This window comes from Pan paniscus, chromosome 22 (assembly GCF_029289425.2).
Source record: "Pan paniscus chromosome 22, NHGRI_mPanPan1-v2.0_pri, whole genome shotgun sequence".
Classification (NCBI taxonomy): Eukaryota; Metazoa; Chordata; class Mammalia; order Primates; family Hominidae; genus Pan; species Pan paniscus.
In genome coordinates this window covers 37,396,591-37,415,754 of record NC_073271.2, presented here as the reverse complement: position 1 = coordinate 37,415,754, position 19,164 = coordinate 37,396,591, and the positions used below count along the sequence as shown (strand labels likewise).

The 19,164-nt window shown below is 46.4% G+C and overlaps 1 protein-coding gene across 2 annotated transcripts in view; it reads right to left on the bottom strand.

Moving 5' to 3' along the window:
- Positions 1-18,908, bottom strand: part of FAM3B (FAM3 metabolism regulating signaling molecule B) — a 42,023-nt gene extending 23,115 nt beyond the window's left edge. The window contains exons 1-2 of one of the 2 annotated variants that reach the window (XM_003823907.5): positions 18,773-18,908; positions 12,613-12,756 (exon numbers count right to left, since the gene is read on the bottom strand). In XM_003823907.5, the coding sequence (XP_003823955.1) occupies positions 12,613-12,756; positions 18,773-18,791 (163 nt within the window). In that variant the 5' untranslated portion in view covers positions 18,792-18,908. The remainder of the gene's footprint in view (positions 1-12,612; positions 12,757-18,772) is intronic. The other variant, XM_057300928.2, reaches the window with a different exon arrangement.
- Between the last annotated feature and the right edge of the window lie 256 nt (positions 18,909-19,164).

Genomic DNA, 19,164 nt, shown 5'->3' with positions numbered 1-19,164 from the left:
CTAGTGTGAAGGCTCAAACCCCACATTTCCCCTTTGCACTGTTCTAGTAGAGGTTCTGCCCCAGCAGCAGCTTCTGCTTGAGCACTCAGGATTTCCCATATAGTCTCTGAAATCTAGGTGGAGCCTCCCAAGCATTAACTCTTGCATTCTGTGCACCTGCAGGCTTAATATCATGTGAATACCCCCCAGGCTTATGGCCTGCACCCTCTGAAGCAGCAGCTTGAGCTATACCTGGGCCCCTTTGAGCCATGGCTGAAACTAGAGCTGCTGAGATGCAGGGAACAGTGTCTAGAAGCTGAACAGGTTAGTGGGGCCCTGGGGCTGACCCATGAAACCATTCTGTATTCTTAAGCCTCTGGGCCTGTGTGACAAGAGGGGCGGCGGCAAAGGTCTTTGAAATGCCTTTGGAGCCTTTTTCCCATTGTCTTGGCTAATAGCACTTGGCTTCTTTTTACTTATGCAAATTTCTGCAGCCTGCTTGAATTCCTCCTGTGAAAACAGGCTTTTCTTTTCTACCACATGGCCAGGCTGCACATTTTCCAAACTTTTATGCTCTGCTTCCCCTTTAAATATAATTTCCAACTTTAGGTCATTTCTTTGCTCACACTTATAAGCACAGGTTATTAGAAGCAGCCAGGCCATATCTTAAATGCTTTGCTGCTTAGAAATTTATTCCAGGCAACCTACAACATGGGAGAAAATTTTCACAACCTACTCATCTGACAAAGGGCTAATATCCAGAATCTACAATGAACTCAAACAAATTTACAAGAAAAAAACAAACAACCCCATCAAAAAGTGGGCGAAGGACATGAACAGACACTTCTCAAAAGAAGACATTTATGCAGCCAAAAAACACATGAAAAAATGTTCATCTTCACTGGCCATCAGAGAAATGCAAATCAAAACCACTATGAGATATCATCTCACACCAGTTAGAATGGCAATCATTAAAAAGTCAGGAAACAACAGGTGCTGGAGAGGATGTGGAGAAATAGGAACACTTTTACACTGTCGGTGGGACTGTAAACTAGTTCAACCATTGTGGAAGTCAGTGTGGCGATTCCTCAGGGATCTAGAACTAGAAATACTATTTGACCCAGCCATCCCATTACTGGGTATATACCCAAATGACTATAAATCATGCTGCTATAAAGACACATGCACACGTATGTTTATTGCGGCATTATTCACAATAGCAAAGACTTGGAACCAACCCAAATGTCCAACAATGATAGACTGGATTAAGAAAATGTGGCACATATACACCATGGAATACTATGCAGCCATAAAAAATGATGAGTTCATGTCCTTTGTAGGGACATGGATGAAACTGGAAACCATCATTCTCAGTAAACTATCACAAGAACAAAAAACCAAACACCACATATTCTCACTCATAGGTGGGAATTGAACAATGAGATCACATGGACACAGGAAGGGGAATATCACACTCTGGGGACTGTGGTGGGGAGGGGGGAGGGGGGAGGGATAGCATTGGGAGATATACCTAATGCTAGATGACGAGTTAGTGGGTGCAGCGCACCAGCATGGCACATGTATACATATGTAACTAACCTGCACAGTGTGCACATGTACCCTAAAACTTAAAGTATAATAAAAAAAAAAAAAAAAAGAAATTTATTCCATCAGATACCCTAAATGATCAGTCTCAAGGTCAGAGTTCCACAGATCCCTAGGTCAGGGGCACAATGCAGCCAAGCTCTTTGCTAAGGTATAATAAAAGTGACCTTTGCTCCATTTCCCAATAAGTTCCTCATTTCCATCTGAGACTTCATCAACCTGGCCTTCACCGTCCATCTCATTATCAGCATTTTGGTCACAAACATTCAACTAGTCTCTAGGAAGTTCCAAACTTTCCCTCATCTTCTTGTCTTCTGAGCCTCCAAACTCTCCAACCTCTGCCTGTTACCCAGTTCCAAAGCTGCTTCCTTATTTTCATATATCTTTATAGCAATGCTCCACTCCTATGTACCAATGTTCTGTATTAGTCCATTCTTGCACTGCCAGAAAGAAATATCTGAGACTGGGTAATTTAGAAAGAAAAGGGTTTTAATTGTCTCACGATTCCACAGGCTGTACAAGAAGTATAATGCTGGCATCTTCTCAGCTTCTGGGGAGGCCCCAGGAAACTTACAATCATGGCAGAAGCCAAAGGGGTAGCAGGCATATCACATGGCCAGAGCAGAAACAAGAGAGAGAAGAGGGAGGTACCACACATTTTTGAACAACAAGATCTCATGAGAACTCACTCATTATCATGAGAACAGCACCAAGAAGATGGTGCTAAACCATTCATAAGAAATCCACTCCCATGATCCAATCACATTTCACCAGGCCCCATCTCCAGCATCGAGGATTACAATTCAACATGAGATTTGGTGAGGACACAGATTCAAGCCATATCAAAAAGTAATTTCAGAAAATTCAAAAATATGTAGAAATCAAACAACACTGGCTTCTGAACAGCCAATGGATCAAAGAAGAAATTAAAAGGGAGATTAAAAACTATCTTGAGACAAAAAAAAAACCAGAAACACAACATATCAAAACTTATGACATACAGCAAAACAGTTCTAACAGAGGAGTTTATGGTAATAAATGCGTACATTAAAAAAAGGTCTCACATAAACCACCTAAGGTTATACATCAAGAAAATAGAAAATGAAGAACAAACTAAGCCCAAAGTTAGCAGAATGAAAAAAATGACAACAATCATAATAGAAGTACATGAAATGGAGACTAGAAAAACAATAGAAAAGGTGAAAAAAACAGACTTGGTTTTTTGAAAAGAGATAAAATTGACAAACTCTTAGCTAGACTGAGAAAAAAAGAAAGAGAAGACTCAAATAAAATCAGTAATGAAAGAGCAGACATCACCACTGATACCACAGAAACACTGAAGTATCATAAGAGACTATTGTGGACAATTATACACCAAAAAAAGGAACAGACCAATAAATGTGAGGAGACTAAGTCAGTAATAAAAAGTCTCTCATCAAAAAAAATCCCAGGACCAGATGGCTTCATGGCTGAATTTTACCAACCAATTAAAGAACTAATACCAATCAATTTCAAACTCTTCCAAAAAATTGAAGAGGAGGGAATGCTTCCAAACTCACTTTATGAGGCCAGCATTACCCTGATACCAAAGCCAGACAAGGGCACTACAAGAAAATAAAAGTGTAGGTCAATATCCCGGATGAACATAGATGCCAAATTCCTCAACAAAATATTAATACTAGCAAACTGAATTCAACAAGATATTAAAAAAATCATTCACCATGTGTATTAGTCCATTCTTGCATTGCTATAAAGAAATATCTAAGATTGAGTAATTTATAAAGAGGTTTAATTGGGTCATGGTCCTGCAGGCTTTAAAGAAAGCTTGGTACTGGCATCTGCTTAACTTCTAGGGAGGCCTCAGGAAGCTTACAATCACAATCATGGTGGAAGGTGAAGGGGAGCAGGCATGTCACATGGTGAAAACAGGAGCAAGTGAGATAGAGCAGCAGGGGGAGATGCCACACACTTTTAAATGACCAGATCTCACAAGAACTCACTATCGTGAAGGCAGCACCAAGCCATGAGGCATGCACCCTCATCATCCAAATACCTCCCTCCAGGCTCCACCTCCAGCACTGGGAATTACAATTCCAAATGAGATTTGGGCAGGGCCAAATATCCAAACGAAATTGCCATGACCAAGTGGGATCTGTCCTTGCAAGGACAGATGCAAGTATGATTCAACATACACAAATCAATAATGTGATTACCACATCAACAGAATGAAGGACAAAAACTGTATGATAATGTCATATGGTTTAGACAGAAAACAGATGCAAGAAAAGAATTTGACAAAATTGAAATCCTTTCATGATAAAGGAATGTTCCTTAACACAATAAAGACCACATATGAAAAGCTCACAGTTAACTTCATAACGTCAACTCATGTTGATGGAGAAAGGACAGTCTGTTCAATAAATGGTATTGGGAAAACTGGATATCCATATGCAGAAGAATGAAATTAGATCCTCATCTCACACCACATAAAAAGTCAACTCAAAATAAATTAATGACTTAACCATAAAACCTGAAACCATGAAATTACTAGATAAAATATAAGGGAAAAGCTCCATGATGTTGGTTTGGGCAATGATTTGGGGAATATGCCCTAAAATCACAGGCAACACAAGCAAAAATAGGCAAAAGGAATTACATCAAGCCAAAAAGCTTCTGCACAGCAAAGGAAACAATCAGCGGAGTGAAGAGACAACCTACAAAATGGGAGAAAATATTTGCAAAGTGTAAATCTGATAAGTGATTAATATCCAAAACATACAAGGAACCCAAAGAACCAATAACAAGAAAACAAATAAAAAACATGATTGAAAAATGGATAAAGAACTTGAATAAAGATTTTTCCAAAGAAGACATACAAATAACTAAAACGTATATGAAAACATGTTCAATATTACTAATAATCAGGGCAATGCAAACGCACGATGAGATATCAGCTCACACCTGTTAGAATGGCAATTACTAATAACAGGAAAGATAATGAGTGTTGGTGAAGATGTGGAGCAAAGAGAACCCTATATGCTATTGGTGGAACGTAGGTTAGTATAACCATTATGGAAAAACAGTATGGAGATTCCTCAAATAATTGAAAGTAGAATATATGATAAAGCAATCTCACATCTGAGCATATATCCAAAGGATATGAAATCAGTATGTCAAAGAGAGATTTGCACTCCCAGGTTCACTGCAGCATTATTCACAATAGCCAAATACAGAATCAACCTATGTGCCCATCAATGAATGAATAAATAAGGAAAATGTGGTATAACAGAGTGCACAATAGAACACTATTCAGCCTAAAAGAGAAGGAAATCTTGTCATTTGTGACAACGTAGATGAACATGGAGGACATTATGCTAACAGAAATAACGCACCCACAGAAAGACAACTACCATGTGTTCTCACCCACATGTGGAATCTAAACAAGTTGAACTCATAGAAGCAAAGAGCAGGATGGTGAGAGGAGAATGGTACTTACCAGTGGCCAGAGGTTCAGGGGTTTGGGAAGTGTTGGTCAAAATGTACAAAGTTTCAGCTACACAGGAGGAATAAGTTCAAGAGATCCATTGCACATCATGGTGACTACAGTTAATAATAATATACAGTGGTCCTCCTGTTATTCACGAGGGGTACATTCCAAGACGCTGAGTGGATGCATGAAGCCACAAGTAGTACAGAACCCTATATATACCAGTTGGGTATACCTTATCCAAAATGCTTGGGACCAGCAGTGTTACAAATTTTTGTTGGATCTTGGAATGTTTGCATTATACTTACCAGTTGAACATCCCCCAACCTGAAAATCCAAAATCCAAAATGCTCTGATGAATATTTCCTTGGAGTGTCATGTCGCTGTTCAAAAAGTTTTGGATTTTGAAGCATTTCAGATTGTGTGTTTTCAGATTTGGGATGCTGTACCTGTATTATGTTTTTTTTTTTCCTATACAGACATAACTATGATAAAGTTTAATTTACAAATTAGGCAGAGTAAGAGATTAACAACAATTAACAATATAGTTTAATTTATAAATTAGTTGGAGTAAGAAATTAACAACAACTAACTCTAATAACGTTATGTGAATGTGGTCTCTCTCAAAATATCTTACTGTATTTACTGAAGTTCTTAGCAAATTCAGCAAATGATTTTTTTCTTTCCTTATGAAATCAAGAGCTTTCACCTTTTCACTTAAAGAAAGCACTTTCCAGCTGGGCGTGGTGGCTCATGCCTGTAATCCCAGCAGTTTGGGAGGCTGAGGTGGGCGGATCACCTGAGGTCAGGAGTTCGAGACCAGCCTGGCCAACATGGCAAAACCCCGTCTCTGCTAAAAATACAAAAATTAGCCAGGTGTGGTGGTGAGCACCTGTAATCCCAGCTACTTGGGAGGCTGAGGCAGGAGAATTGCTTGAACCCGGGAGGCAGAGATTGCAGTAAGCCAAGATGGTGTGACTGCATTCCAGTTTGGATGACAGAGCATGACTTCATCTCAAAAAAAAAAAAAAAAAGGAAGAAAGAAAGAAAGCACTTTCTGGCTTCTCTTTGGCGTATCCAAGTTGCCAGCACCTCTACTCTTGCTCTGTGGAGCCATTATTCAGTAAAATAAAGGTGACTTGAACACAGATACTGTGACAGTCAATCTGATGACCAGGCTGGCTCCTAAGTGACTAATAGGCAGGGAGTGCATGCAGCACGGAGATGCTAGACAAAGGGAGGATTCACGTCCCCCGTGGGATGAGGCAGGACAAGGCGAGAAGGTGTGAGATTACATCACACTAATCAAAATGACACACAATTTAAAACATATAAATTGCTTTTTTCTGGAGTTTTCCATTTAGTATATTTGGATTGTGAATGGCCAAGGGTAAGTGAAATCAGAGAAAGCAAAACCACAGATAAGTGGGGGGAACTACTGTATTGTATACACGAAAATCACCATGAGAGTAGATTTTAAGTGTTTTCATCACATAAAAATGCTAAATATGTGAGGTGATGCATGTTAAGTGGCTTGATTCGGCCATTCCACAACATATACGTATATCAACACATGCTGTCAACGAATTAATTAAAGATAAAAGCTATCATGACCAGGGTGAACAGCACTGGTGCTGGAAGGGCCTGCTGGAGAAAACTGGGCACACAGAAGTGCTGTGATATCAGAGCAAGCTGCCAGGGCCGAGCTGGACGTGGTCTGGGTTTTTTTGGTGACCACAGTCCTCCGTCCCCAGTAGGTGAAAACACAGAGCTCCACGGGAGTGCTCACACCAACCCTGCAGGCTGGCTCCCCTCCTTCAGACCTTCCTCCTTGACTGCCCCGTCTCATTTCAACACTCCAGCTCACCCCAATACCACCTAGCCCCACTCCCTGTTTTAATTTATTCTTCTTAGCGGTTAACACTCAAATAGCCTACAGTTGCTTCTCCCTTTTTAAAAATTCTCAGCCGGGCGCAGTGGCTCATGCCTGTAATTCCAGTACTTTGGAAGGCCAAGGCGGATGCATCTCCTGAGGTCAGGAGTTTGAGACCAGCCTGGCCAAAGTGGTGAAACTTTTCAAATAATTAACTTAATGTTTTTTTTTTGGTCAGTCTCCAGATACCTAAATTTAAAGCAAATGTCCAATTGCTCATATGAAAACGTGCTATAAATGGACTATTTTTTCCAGTGTTTCTAGATTTTTGGACACTCTGTCTTTAGTACCTTTTTTTCAATTTAATAATTATACTCATTACTTAGGTATTTGCCTGAAAACACGTTGAATATAGCATTTGAAAATGTAACTAACAGTTTAAAAGTAGGTGTGTCCTGGTTTCCAACTTTGCAGACACCCTGTGTATGGGTACTCAATTCAGAGAGAATACATGAATGGGAATACTCAGGAATCCTCCCTGGAGCCCGCGCTCCCCTTTAGTGTAGGTGACCTGTTCCCTTCACAAGCGCACAGACCTGTCCACTTTCCCGTGGGCAGTGCTGTTCTCAGCAAGACAGCTCCATGGTTCGTTTAACCAGGCCCTGCTGTCAGAAACTTATGAATTGTGTCTCAGAAACACTTCCAGGTCCTCTTGTCATCATCAGGGTGCTGCACGGAGTAAACTAGACACAGAATCCTCTCAGCTGGAGGATGAAGAGGACTCGCGCCTCTATGCAGACACACTGTGCATGCTGACAGGTGTGGTGCGCTTACTCACAGAGGTGGATGGCATGCCACATCCACGGCCCTGATGGTTCCTGAAAGATAAAACCACCTCTGCATCCTGGAGGGTGTGGTCATTCGGACAACAGTATGGCAGCAGCTTAGCACAAGAGGTAGCAAGGGAAGATAGAAAAGGTAGTTTTACTTTGTGGTAAAGCCAGCTGAACTATTACAAGTGAGCAAATGGTCTGAAGACTCCACAAACGAGGCAAAGAGAAGATCCCCACCATGAGGGTATGAAACTAGAAATTAATCACAAGAGTAATTTCAGGAAATCTACAAATATGCAGACATTTAACAACATGTTCCCGAACAACCAATGGGTCAGAGAATAAATTAAAAGGAAATTAAAAAATATCTTAAGACAAATGGAAATGGGAATGCAAGGTGCATAAGGCAGGGTCTCTTTGCAACTAAACTGGTGTAAATATCTGGTCCTCGTATTTCTCCAACCTCTACTAACCTTTGGGATGATTCTGGCTCCTGTGCAAGTCACACGTTCTGGTCAATAAGCCTCAAAAGCAATACAGGAAGCACAGAGAAGTTAAGCCTAAATTCAAAGTTAAACCTTTAATTAATAAGGGAGGAGAGAATAACAAAGCCAAGGAGTACTTCTTTCCAGAAATGGTGGAAAGATTTGTAAAAGAATCCGTGGTTTGTGATTTAGCTAAGGGCTGTGACTGCAAACATATCGAATAACAGTTTTGACCTAAAAATACATTTTTCATTCTAAAACTAGCAGTAAATGTTTTCCAGGTAAAGTTTATTTCAGATGCATGAAATATTTCTTTTAAAAGCACCCTGGGAGGCTGAAGGGCCACAGGGCACCCGGGCCTTCCTCCCACCTGACATCCTCATTCTTTGTTTTCTGGCTTTCCATGGCTCTGGCACCAACAGGCACTGGGAGCCTTCGCAATGATCAAAGGGCACCAGGCCTGGCCTCAATCCCATGACAGGTTCCCAAGGCAGAGGCAGCAGCTGCTAAACTTAGGTGAAGGGAAAGGAGGAGCTTGGGGGAAAAGGGCCCCAAGTGCAGAACAGTGGGCTGGGTTCTAGCCTAACTTGTTCCTGTTCCTCCTCCTGCCTCAGGGGCTGGGGCTCAGGGTGCACAGGCCTACTACACAGGCCTGCCCAGCACTCCCACCCTTGGACCCAGGACACTCACCCAAAGGGCTGGTGCTGGAGTCTCCAGCGGGGCCATTGTGGGGATCCCATAGGGATGCTCTCCCCAGGGACTTCCCCTACGGGATCGGCAGCAGAACGAGCAGGTCCCCACGCCAGGGCCTGGCAGCCCGTCAGCCATGAGCATGGCCTCCTCCCCAGCTTCTAGACTTGCAGCCCCTGGCGCTCTGCAAAGTGAGAGTCCTGTTTCGTGTGGACATGCGCAGGAGGGCTTTCCAGAAGGGAGGTGTTTGATGTGCCTCATATCCTCCAGGGAGTATGTGGCTTTAGTGACTAAGGGTGACACACAGATGGGCATTAGTGTTTCCTCATAGGGCCTGGGAGTGGGCAGGGAACCCATGTGTCATTTAAAAAAAGAGTCAGTAGCTTTCTGAGTCCCGCATCCGTTTCCCAGAAGCACAATGTGTCACCACGTGAATGAAGAAAGAAGACCATGTTCCTAACTCAGTGTGGGGTTGGAGGGTGGACACAGCTCCTGGGAAAACACAGCTCTTTCCAAACCCTGCCTGGAGAACCACATCTAGGTCTTCAGTGCTTTTCCTGAAATTCCTTCCCCCAAACAATCAAAAGGTAAAGTTCATGTGGCTTACGTAGAAGCCAGTGTCCTAGCCAGGGAGAACGGCGGACCTTCTATTTAGTCTCCTGTTTCTTATGCTTCATGAAAAGCTGGTTTGTTTAAGACTGAAAGCCTCCAGCAGCAACACCATTCCCTAGGATGCAGTCAGCCTTCTGCTATCAGTTTCAGTCTGAGAAATTATTCTCTTGCTGAGGAAAATCCACCTGGTTCCTCATCCTTACGAGCAGCTCCTGGTTTATAATACAATAGCTGCTTCACCCAGCTCTGAAAGTAGCGACAGCAATGAGAACCTAGCTATAGAGCTCGCACAGCCTTGCGTCCGGACTCTCCTGGTGGCTTTCCCCAGATATGCTGTAACCACAGGAATATGTAGACTGGGACTTGGAAGGGTGGAGAGGAGGTTTTATGAAATTTAGATACAAATCACAAAGAACCTTAGATTTAAAAGAAACCATAGTGACCATTTAGTTCCAGGATGATCAAATTTGGCTCTGTATGAAGCCAAGTTTTAAAACAAATTAAAATAAATACAGGTTCTTGGCTTCCACCCTGGACCTAGGGAGCTTTGAATTTCCCAGAGTGGGGTCCAGGAATCCGTCTTTTAAAAATACTTCCTGATTTGGGAACTATGATCTCATTTTAACTCCTATAAATGAGGAAGATTATTGCAGAGGGTAGGAGATCCATGCAAAGTCACTAGAAATATTGAGTCATGAAATAAGATCCTGACAATATAGACCAGGCAAACAAAGAAGGTGGCTGTTTGCATATGGCATTTTGACCATTTCAACTACCTCATTGTTCTATAGGAGATTAAAAGTCCAGTCCGCAAAAACCAAAGACCAGGAGCCATCAAAGAATGTTTCTCTGCTAATCAATGCTAATGATTTATTAGGTGCCTCTGAGTACAGTGAAGGTAGTATGGCTGGGTGTGCATTTGGCACCCAAATGCTTCTTTCACCCCTTCCCAATTGGAGTTGTATTCCAAATGCATATATATGTTTTTTGTTTTGTTTTCTTTTTGTTTTTGTTTTTGAGAAGGAGTCTCTGCCACTCAGGCTGGAATGCAGTGGCGCAATCTTGGCTGACTGCAACCTCCATCTACTGGGTTCAAGCTATTCTCTTGCCTCAGCCTCCCGAGTAGCTGGGATTACGGGCACCTGCAACCATGTCCAGCTAATTTTTGTATTTTTAGTAGAGACAGGGTTTCACCACGTTGGCCAAGCTGGTCTGGAACTCTTGACCTCAGGTGATGTGCCTGCCTCGGCCTCCCAAAGTGCTGCGATTATAGGTGTGAGCCACTGCGCCAGGCCCCAAATGCATATTTTTGTTCAACATACGCTGCACATTAAGTCTCTTTGTTCAGTTTCCTAACATTATGATTTGGCTTTTAAGTTCTTCTCTAGTAGACTCTGAGGTTCTTAGAAGTAAAGGATGAACCTTAAAACACGTGCACTCAGACCACGGCCCAGAAAGGGATGCTGTTACTGAATATACCTGCTGAATTAATAAATAAATGGACTTTCACAGTAGGCATTTCCTTCGGCGATAATTCAGTCTATCCCAGAATGTGTATTGTAAAATAAGATTGAAACCAGGAAGTAAAGAACATAGTGATCAGTGCGACTTATAGATAATCTATGTATAAAGCACAAGGACCTTGTTTTCCTTGTTTCTTCCCTGTTCCTGTGACTTTACTGGCCACTGGATGAATCCCTTTGGTCCTGGCCATACTCTCGCCCTTGTGTAACCACAGCCTGCCCAGCTGTGGCTGATCATGGCCTTGCAGGAATGAGGGCCTGGGGTATCAGAGCTTCTACTGTTTCAAGAGATGCTCTAACATGGAGTTTTATGGGAGATCTCTTGATTTTGAAATACTTGTCCATATTTTATGTGTTTTGCTTTTAGACAAATCTTGTCTCTGACAGGTCTGTCTCTGGGCCCCCAGTTTGCAACTCATGTGCTATGGACTGAATGTGTCCCCCCAAAATTCATATGTTGGAACCTAATCCCCAGAGTGCTGGTGTTAGGAGGTGGGGCCTTTGGCAGATGAAGCCTTCAGGAATGGGAGTAGTGCCCTTATAAAAGGAGCTTCAGAGACCTCGTTTGCCAGAAGGAGCCATCTATGAAGCAGAATGCAGGTCCCCACCAGACATGAAATCTGCGGGTACCTTGATCTTGAACTTCCCAGCCTCCAACACTGTCAGAAATAAATGCGTTGTTTATAAGGCCCCCAGTCTATGGTGTTCTCTTACAGTAATCTGGGTGGACTAAGTCACGATGCTCCCAAACTGGCACACAGCCCTCAGAACCGAGCATGGCCCACTCCCTTGCTTCACTGAGATGCTTCTCAATTGTCACCTCCTTCTCAGAGGCTTTCCCCACCCATCCTCTCTCGAATCTCATTTGTTCATGCATTAAGCTGTCACCTCCCCTCACTAGGGTATCAGTGCCAAAGGGGCGGGGACCTCGTGTGCTTGTCCTCCGTCTCTCCTTAGCTCCTGGACATGCCCAGCACACAGCAGGCTCTCAGAAAACCCACCTTGATTGTGGGGAAGGACAGAAAGCAGCCGCCCTACAGAGAGCTGGGCCTTTCCTAAGCCGATGGTTGAGGGCGTCTGTCCACCGACATACAATGTCTGCCCTTTCTTTCACATCTACTCAATTACTCGCTTTTGCTTCCCAAGACTTTACAGAAGATTTTCCAACAGCTCTTCAGTCCGATAGAAACCTTAAAATGATTCTGGATCTCAGAACCTGGACCCTCCTGTGCTTCCCAGGGGAGGAAGCCAAGATCTGGGCGGAAAGAGCACAGTTCAAGGTCTGGCTGCAGGTTTGTGCTGGTAACCAGAAGCCACACTGTTCTAGTCTCACATGGGGTCAGCAGCGGCACGTGCCTTGGAATGGCGTGGGACCTAAATGAGTAACTGCAAAATGCTTCTCTCCTCCTCCTTCCTGATATAAAGCCGTCAGGGCCCCCCAGCCTCCAGCTGGGACAGAAACCACCACTCCTCCCTCTGCACACAAGCCATGAAGGCAGCCGTCTGCCCCAAGCATGGCACTCACCTTTGAGGACAGGCCTCTCCCCGAGGCTGCGGATGCTATAGGCAGCACTGGACAGGGGTGCATCTGGAATGAGCTCTGCGAGCAGGTACCCCGAATACCAGGCACACAAGGAGGCGAAGACCACGAATACCACCTTGAGCAGGCCTGCAGAGAGGACACCAAGCAGCTGCTGTGAACGACTTGGTGGCGGCCCTGGCCCTTGGCTCTCCCCATCCCCCCTGTGGCTTTTCATCCCGGCCCAGTGTCAGGGGACTGCGCTATAGGCACTGTGCTCCTGGGAGGAGGCTCCCAGGGTGGGAGGCGGTGTCAGGACCTTTGAAGTAGACAGTATCAGAGAATACAAACAAGACAGGAATGCTTTCCAGGGCAAGTTGTATTTGCTGTTGGTTTAGGTCTTAAGTGCGTCCTTGAACGTTTATGTCAAAGCAGCTAATCAAGCACCTTGTGAGCCAGCATGCCCAACATGAACCTGAAAAAACAAAAGCGCCTCATTCCCTTTGTGAGACACAACTGGATTTGAGCACGCTCCTGCAATTACACTGAAATCTTCAGGGGTAAAGCTCTGTCTGTTTTGTTTATTTCCATATCACCAGCACTGGGAATAGTAGCTGACGCCCAGCAAGCATGCAACGTATTCCTGCTGGATCAAGGCCTGGCCACATAATACTGGGAAAAAGTCCCCAAACCTGTTCTATCATCACGGATGTGCCTGCTGGGCCAGTCAAGGTTCCCAGTGACAGAAAGTCCGTGGAGATATCTTTCTGGTTGATTGGCAACAATATCTTACTTCTCTTGTTTGACATGAGTGGCACGATTTCCAAGGAAAAGGCATTGATCTCCTCCTGGGTCACTAGAGGCCTGGGGGGTGGCTCTCTATCTTTTCATAGGCAACCCATGGCCAGGGCTTTTAGAGTTTGCTCCCTAAATATAGCATAGATCAGAACTTATTCAGTAGTTTGCTTATCCAGATTGCTACGATGCAGGGATAACCACAGGCCCTGAGTAGGATGGGTACTGGGGTATGTGCCCAGTGCATTTAAATATGTGCTAATAGGGACAGTCCTAAGAAGTAAGAGAAGGAGGGAAGGAGGGAGAGAGACAGGGAGGAAAGAAGGAAGGAAGTGAAGGGGAAATGAGGAAAGGAGGAAAAAGGAAAGGAAGAGAAGGGAATGTCAAGTCTGAAGGGCCTGACAATGGGCCCCACCCGGGGTGCAGTTCTGGACCTCAGCTTGACTTCCAGCACCTAGAGATCATCCTTCCTTTCTCAGGAGCGCAGCTGTCCCCGGCCCATGCACCGGCTATGCTGCGCCAAGGCAGCATGTGCTATTGCTTGGAGGCCCAGCGCTTCAGCAGAGGGAGCCATGGGGACGGAACGCGATGTTTCTGGTTAGCCTTGGGGTTTGGTTTTGTTTTGCTTTTTTGAGTGCATATTTCAACACCATTTTTAAATTGCGAATTTCCAAACTGCTAAGATTGTTAGACTAGTAAGCATAGGTGGTTTCCTCTGGGGAGAGGCCCAAGGCAGTGTGATCAGTGCAGTTTTCAGGACTGGAAGGTCATCTCAAAGCAGATAAACCAGACACAGAAAACAAAATGAGACAGGTGCAGGCTTGCAGGCCCCTCTCCCACAGCTGCGCCAACGGTTGTGCTCAGCCACCTGCGGGTGCTGCACTCCCGGGCTCACTCCTCTGCAGGAGTGGTCTCTGCCTAGAGGGTGCTCTCCCCTACACAGCCCAGCCACAGCGCCCACACAGACACCACAGATGCTTCCCTCCAGGGCCACCCAGCATGCCTGTAACACCGCGTGGGTCGCTGATTTTCCATAAAATTCTGTTGGATGAACAGAGTGCAGAGTGGGCTAAGACAGCAGCAGAACACGTTCAAAGGAAAAGGCCGTGCCCTGTATCCTGTGCATGTGGGTCGTAGCTGGACTGTTTCATCCAAGTGTTGTATTTGGAGAAGGAAACTGGCTAACCAGACAATGTTCAGGGGCTCTTCTAGACAACACGCCACACCTGAGATCCTGAGCAACAAGCTGCTGTTTAGCTTGGAGAAGGCTGAAAAGGAACATTATTTACCTTTTGAATGTGTAACAAGCAGCTACATGAAGGAAGAGGTAACTGTGGCCCCAGCTGAACAAAAACAAACATGTGGACACGACAGAGAAGAAAACGGAGAATAAATAAGCCAAGTGTCCTCACAAGAAGAAGGGTAGCCCATGGTGGGTCCTGGTGCGGCCCATGGCGGGTCCTGGTGCGGCAGGGAGCTCTCTTCCGGGACACTTTTCAGGACTCCCAGGAAGACTAGAGAGTATCTGTGCTTTGGGTGAGGGATGCATCCAATGACCTCTAGGCTGGGGACAATCTGGAGTGCAGCATGCAGCTGGCTGGGAGAAGCCATGATCTAGAGTCCGAACCACCTCCTGGGTGGGAGGCAGATCCAGCCGCCAGCACTGGGATCGGGACATCATCAGAAGATGGGTGATGAGCTGAACCAGCAGCCTGTGCTCAGGTCTAGCACAAAGTCATGGAAGTATCCCAGCCGCTAGAGGGAGGGCAGGACATAGTAGCCAGGAGGTGACAGACAAAATCCAGGCAGGCAGCATGATTTCCTCAGGCTGCTGTAACAAATTAACACCAACTGGGTGGCTTCAACAATAGAAATTTCGGCTGGGCTCATTGGCTCACGCCTGTAATCCCAGCACTTTGGGAGGCCAAGGTGGAGGGATGGCTTGATCTCAGGAGTTTGAGACCAGCCTGGGCAACATAATGAGACCTCATGTCTACAAAAAATTTTAAAAAGAATAGTCAGGTGTGGTGGCACAGACCTGTAGTCCCAAATACACAGGAGGCCGAGGCAGGAGGATTGCCTGAGCCCAGAACTTTGAGGTTGCAGTGAGCTACGATTGCAATATTGCACTCCAGCCTGGATGACAGCGAGACATCATCTCTTAAAAAAAAAATTGAAATTGAAATTTATTTTCTCAAGATTCTGGAGGCTGGAAGTCCAAGATCAAGTTTCCTCTGAGCCTCTCTCCTTGGCTTGTGGATGGCATCTTCTCCCTGTGTCCTCACAGGGCCTCTGTGTGTGTCCTCATCTCCTCTTCTTATAAGGACACCAGTCAGATTGGATCAGGGCTCACCCTGATGACCTCACTATATCTGAAATAGCTCTTTAACGACCCTATCTCCAGATCCAGTCACATTCTGAGGTACTGGGCAGGGGTTAGGACTACAACATGTAAATGGGGTTGGGGGGTTGGCAGGGGGAAGGCACAATTCAGCCCCAACATAGCACCGGGCGAGCCGTGGCACAGCCTCTCTGTGGGTTGGACACCAGCAATCAGAGCTCAGTCCTGGGGATGAAAGCAGGATGGGCAGGAGCCGAGGCAGCCTGTCAAGACAGAGGCTCAGACACCAGGCAGTAGGGAAGAATCAGCGCTGAAGCTGGGACACACTTGGGAAGAAGAAAGCTTAGGAGCCCAGGGCTTCCACTAAGATGACTCGCGGAGCCCCAGTGGGCCTGCCCCGATGGGAGGAGACCCAGCAGCTTCAGAGGTGGGGGAGGAAGTACAGAGTCCAGGAACACTTCTGAGATTTTGAAACCAGGATCCTGCCTTTCCCTGTAAGGTAATAAAGTCATCATCGGCTCAAGGAAATCTCCTCCACTGTGCTTGCTGCCCAGCAGACAGGATGAGTGTTAGAGCAAAGGCCGTTCTTAGCACAGGGGGAAAGCTAGTGAACTTTCTCCTAAGAGACTCACCTCTAGTGTGTCTGCCTCTGTGTGCATGTGTGTGGGTGCATGTACACATGTCCCAGCCAATCCCCACTCTCAGATCCACAGGGCTCTCAGGAGGGTCCTGGCTGCTTCACTTAAGAGCCAGAAGCTGGGTGCAGTGGCTTACACCTGTTACCTCAGCATTTTGGAAAGCTAAGGAACCCAGGAGTTCAACTTGAGGCCAGGAGTTCAAGACCAGCCTAGGCAACATAGGCAACCATCTCTACAAAAAGTTTTAAAAAATTAGCTGGGCATGGTGGCATGTGCCTGTACTCTCAGCTACTCAGGAGGCTGAGGCAGGAGGATTGCGTGAACCTAGAAGTTCAAGGCTGCAGTGAGCTATGATCATACCACTGCATTTCAGTCTGGGCTACAGAGCAAGACCCTGTCTGTAAACAATAAACATTTAAAAGGTGCCAGAAAGAAAGTAATACTGAAACCAAATGGATATGACACTGGGTTACAGGTAGGAGGATTTTAGGGCTCTCTCCCTCCCTCCAATCCAAGGGCCACCTAAAAAGGGCAGGACCCAGGTCTATTGACAGGATTTCCTTCAACCTGAATGAGGACAGGGAAGCTGTTTTCACTGATGTCTTACCAATATGTATTCAGATCACCTCACCATGAAGGCCACACCCACACCTTTTGTACTTGAGAGGCCAGGAGAGATGAGGGTGGATGGTCCATATTTTGGGACTCACTGCCTTTGGGATCCCAGGCTCTGCTGGCCTCAGTGTCCACTGTCATCACTGTCCTGTGCACTGAGCCTTTTTGGCAGAAGGGCTAGGAAGGGCCACTCTGAAACACCACAGCAGGAGTGCAGCGTAACCGGCCTTGACGGTCCACAGGCCAATGCCCATTTCAAGGCATTACAATACCCACTACCAGGCCCTGCAGGCGAAGGCATGGTGGCAGCTCAACTTGCTCCTCCCATTCAGTCTGAATGTCCCTCCTGGGAACGTCTGCCTGAAACAAACCCAGCACTGGACAGAAGCGTCCAGGGCAAGGCCCACTCCAATAATGTCTCCTGATCTTTAGCTCATAAAATCAAAAGTGAGGCATCTCTGAGTTCCCTGGGCAGCTTCTCCACAATCAAATACACCTGGATAAATACAAACCTGGTGTCATCTCGAAGCTTCCTACGAAAGGACCCCACAGCTCATGAGTGAATCATGAGGTCCGGATGTGAAAAAGTCCTGGCTGAGGGAAAGCAATGTAATCATATTCAGTATTGTCCATAAGTCACCAGGAAATAATAATTATACAATACAGAAATAATAGAAAACACTTTTCCAGAATAGCTATAATGAAAGTCGGTGCCCTAAGGGAGGAGATACATATCTCTCCTGCGATCCACACAAGTTATCGAAAACAGTGTCATTTATAGTTTTTAAGGAAAATATGAATATTTTACACGAGGCAAAAATCTTAAAATGCGGCTTTCCTACATTTGGGAATGGTGCAGAAAAGAGAGCATTTAGAACTTGCTGGAGTGTGATCACAGCCAGAATGCTGGTGCTGGCAGGAATGGCGATGGTTTAGTCCAACACCCTCACTACAGAGGACCTGGGATCCAGGACCAGGAAGTGATCTACCCAAGAGGCCCAGAGAACTTCCCACTTCTGAACCTGCCATTTTACACAGCCAGGCTACGTCGCTCCAGGAGGAATCCATATTCTTCAGATTATAGGAGGAGACCCGCAAAACCAATTAGAAAGGGCATGTGTGACAGAGGCCAGGGCAGTGGACACCAGGACCCGAGATGGTCTGTGACAGGAAAGTGACAGAGGACAGAGGCGCAGCTAAGACAGACTGCAAGAAACGCTATGACTGGTCAAAATAATGGGTTTCTCCTTTCCTTTTTCCTATTTTTCCAAATCGTCCACAGTGTCAAGTCGTTTGAAAAATGGAAAAAATAAAAACAGCCTTACCAACTGGCAGCGGCCAGCCCCTCCCTGGCGTGCAAGGTCAGGGGCAGGGGCAGGCGCCTACCCTTCCCCGGAAGGAGAAGCGTGGAGAGCCCGGGTCGGGTGCGGGGCTGTGCCTGCGCTCCCCACCAATCTACTTTCCAAGTAAAATGTTACAGTGTTACATTCCAGGTTCCTCCCTAATCCCATGCACCCCGGCTGGGGCGGCGGGAACAGGCCTGGCGAGCGCGGGGAAACAGGGTCGGGGAACCCTGCTGGAAATCCCCGCTGTTCGCCCCCTCTGGAATCGCTTCCCGCATTCCTGATCCCAGGTCTAAGACCAGCCTCGGCGCCAAGAGCCAGCCCTCCCCCTTTTGCTAAGCGTGGCGGGTCCCAGGCAGGGTTAGGGAGCGACGCTTCCCCTGGGGTCCTCCTTCCCCGCCCCTACCCTCGCCCCGAGGCGGGGGCGCACTCACCACCAGCCAATGGGCGCATCTTCCAGGTGCCGCTCCCCTCCTGGCCCTGGCGGCAGCTCCCAGGCGACCGCAGCCAGCGGAGCCCCTGGGTCAGGAAGGCAAGGGGCGGGCAGCGGTCGTGTCGGGCAGGGGCGGGCCAGCTGGGTGCGCGGCCAGTCGGGCAAATGGCAGGTGCGGACCCGGCAGGTGCGCGGGGCGGGCGTGGGCGGGGCAGGTGCGCGGGGCTGTGCCCCGGGCTGTGCCCGGGAGCTCTGAGGTCGCTGGCGGAGGGTGGACCCGTTCCCCGCCGGGCTGACCCCGGGCCAGGGCTGATCTGACCGGAGAAGCCCAGCAAGGTTGGCTCTGAAGGGAGGAAACGAGGCCACTTGATGCTTTGGCTCCCTAGGCTCCCA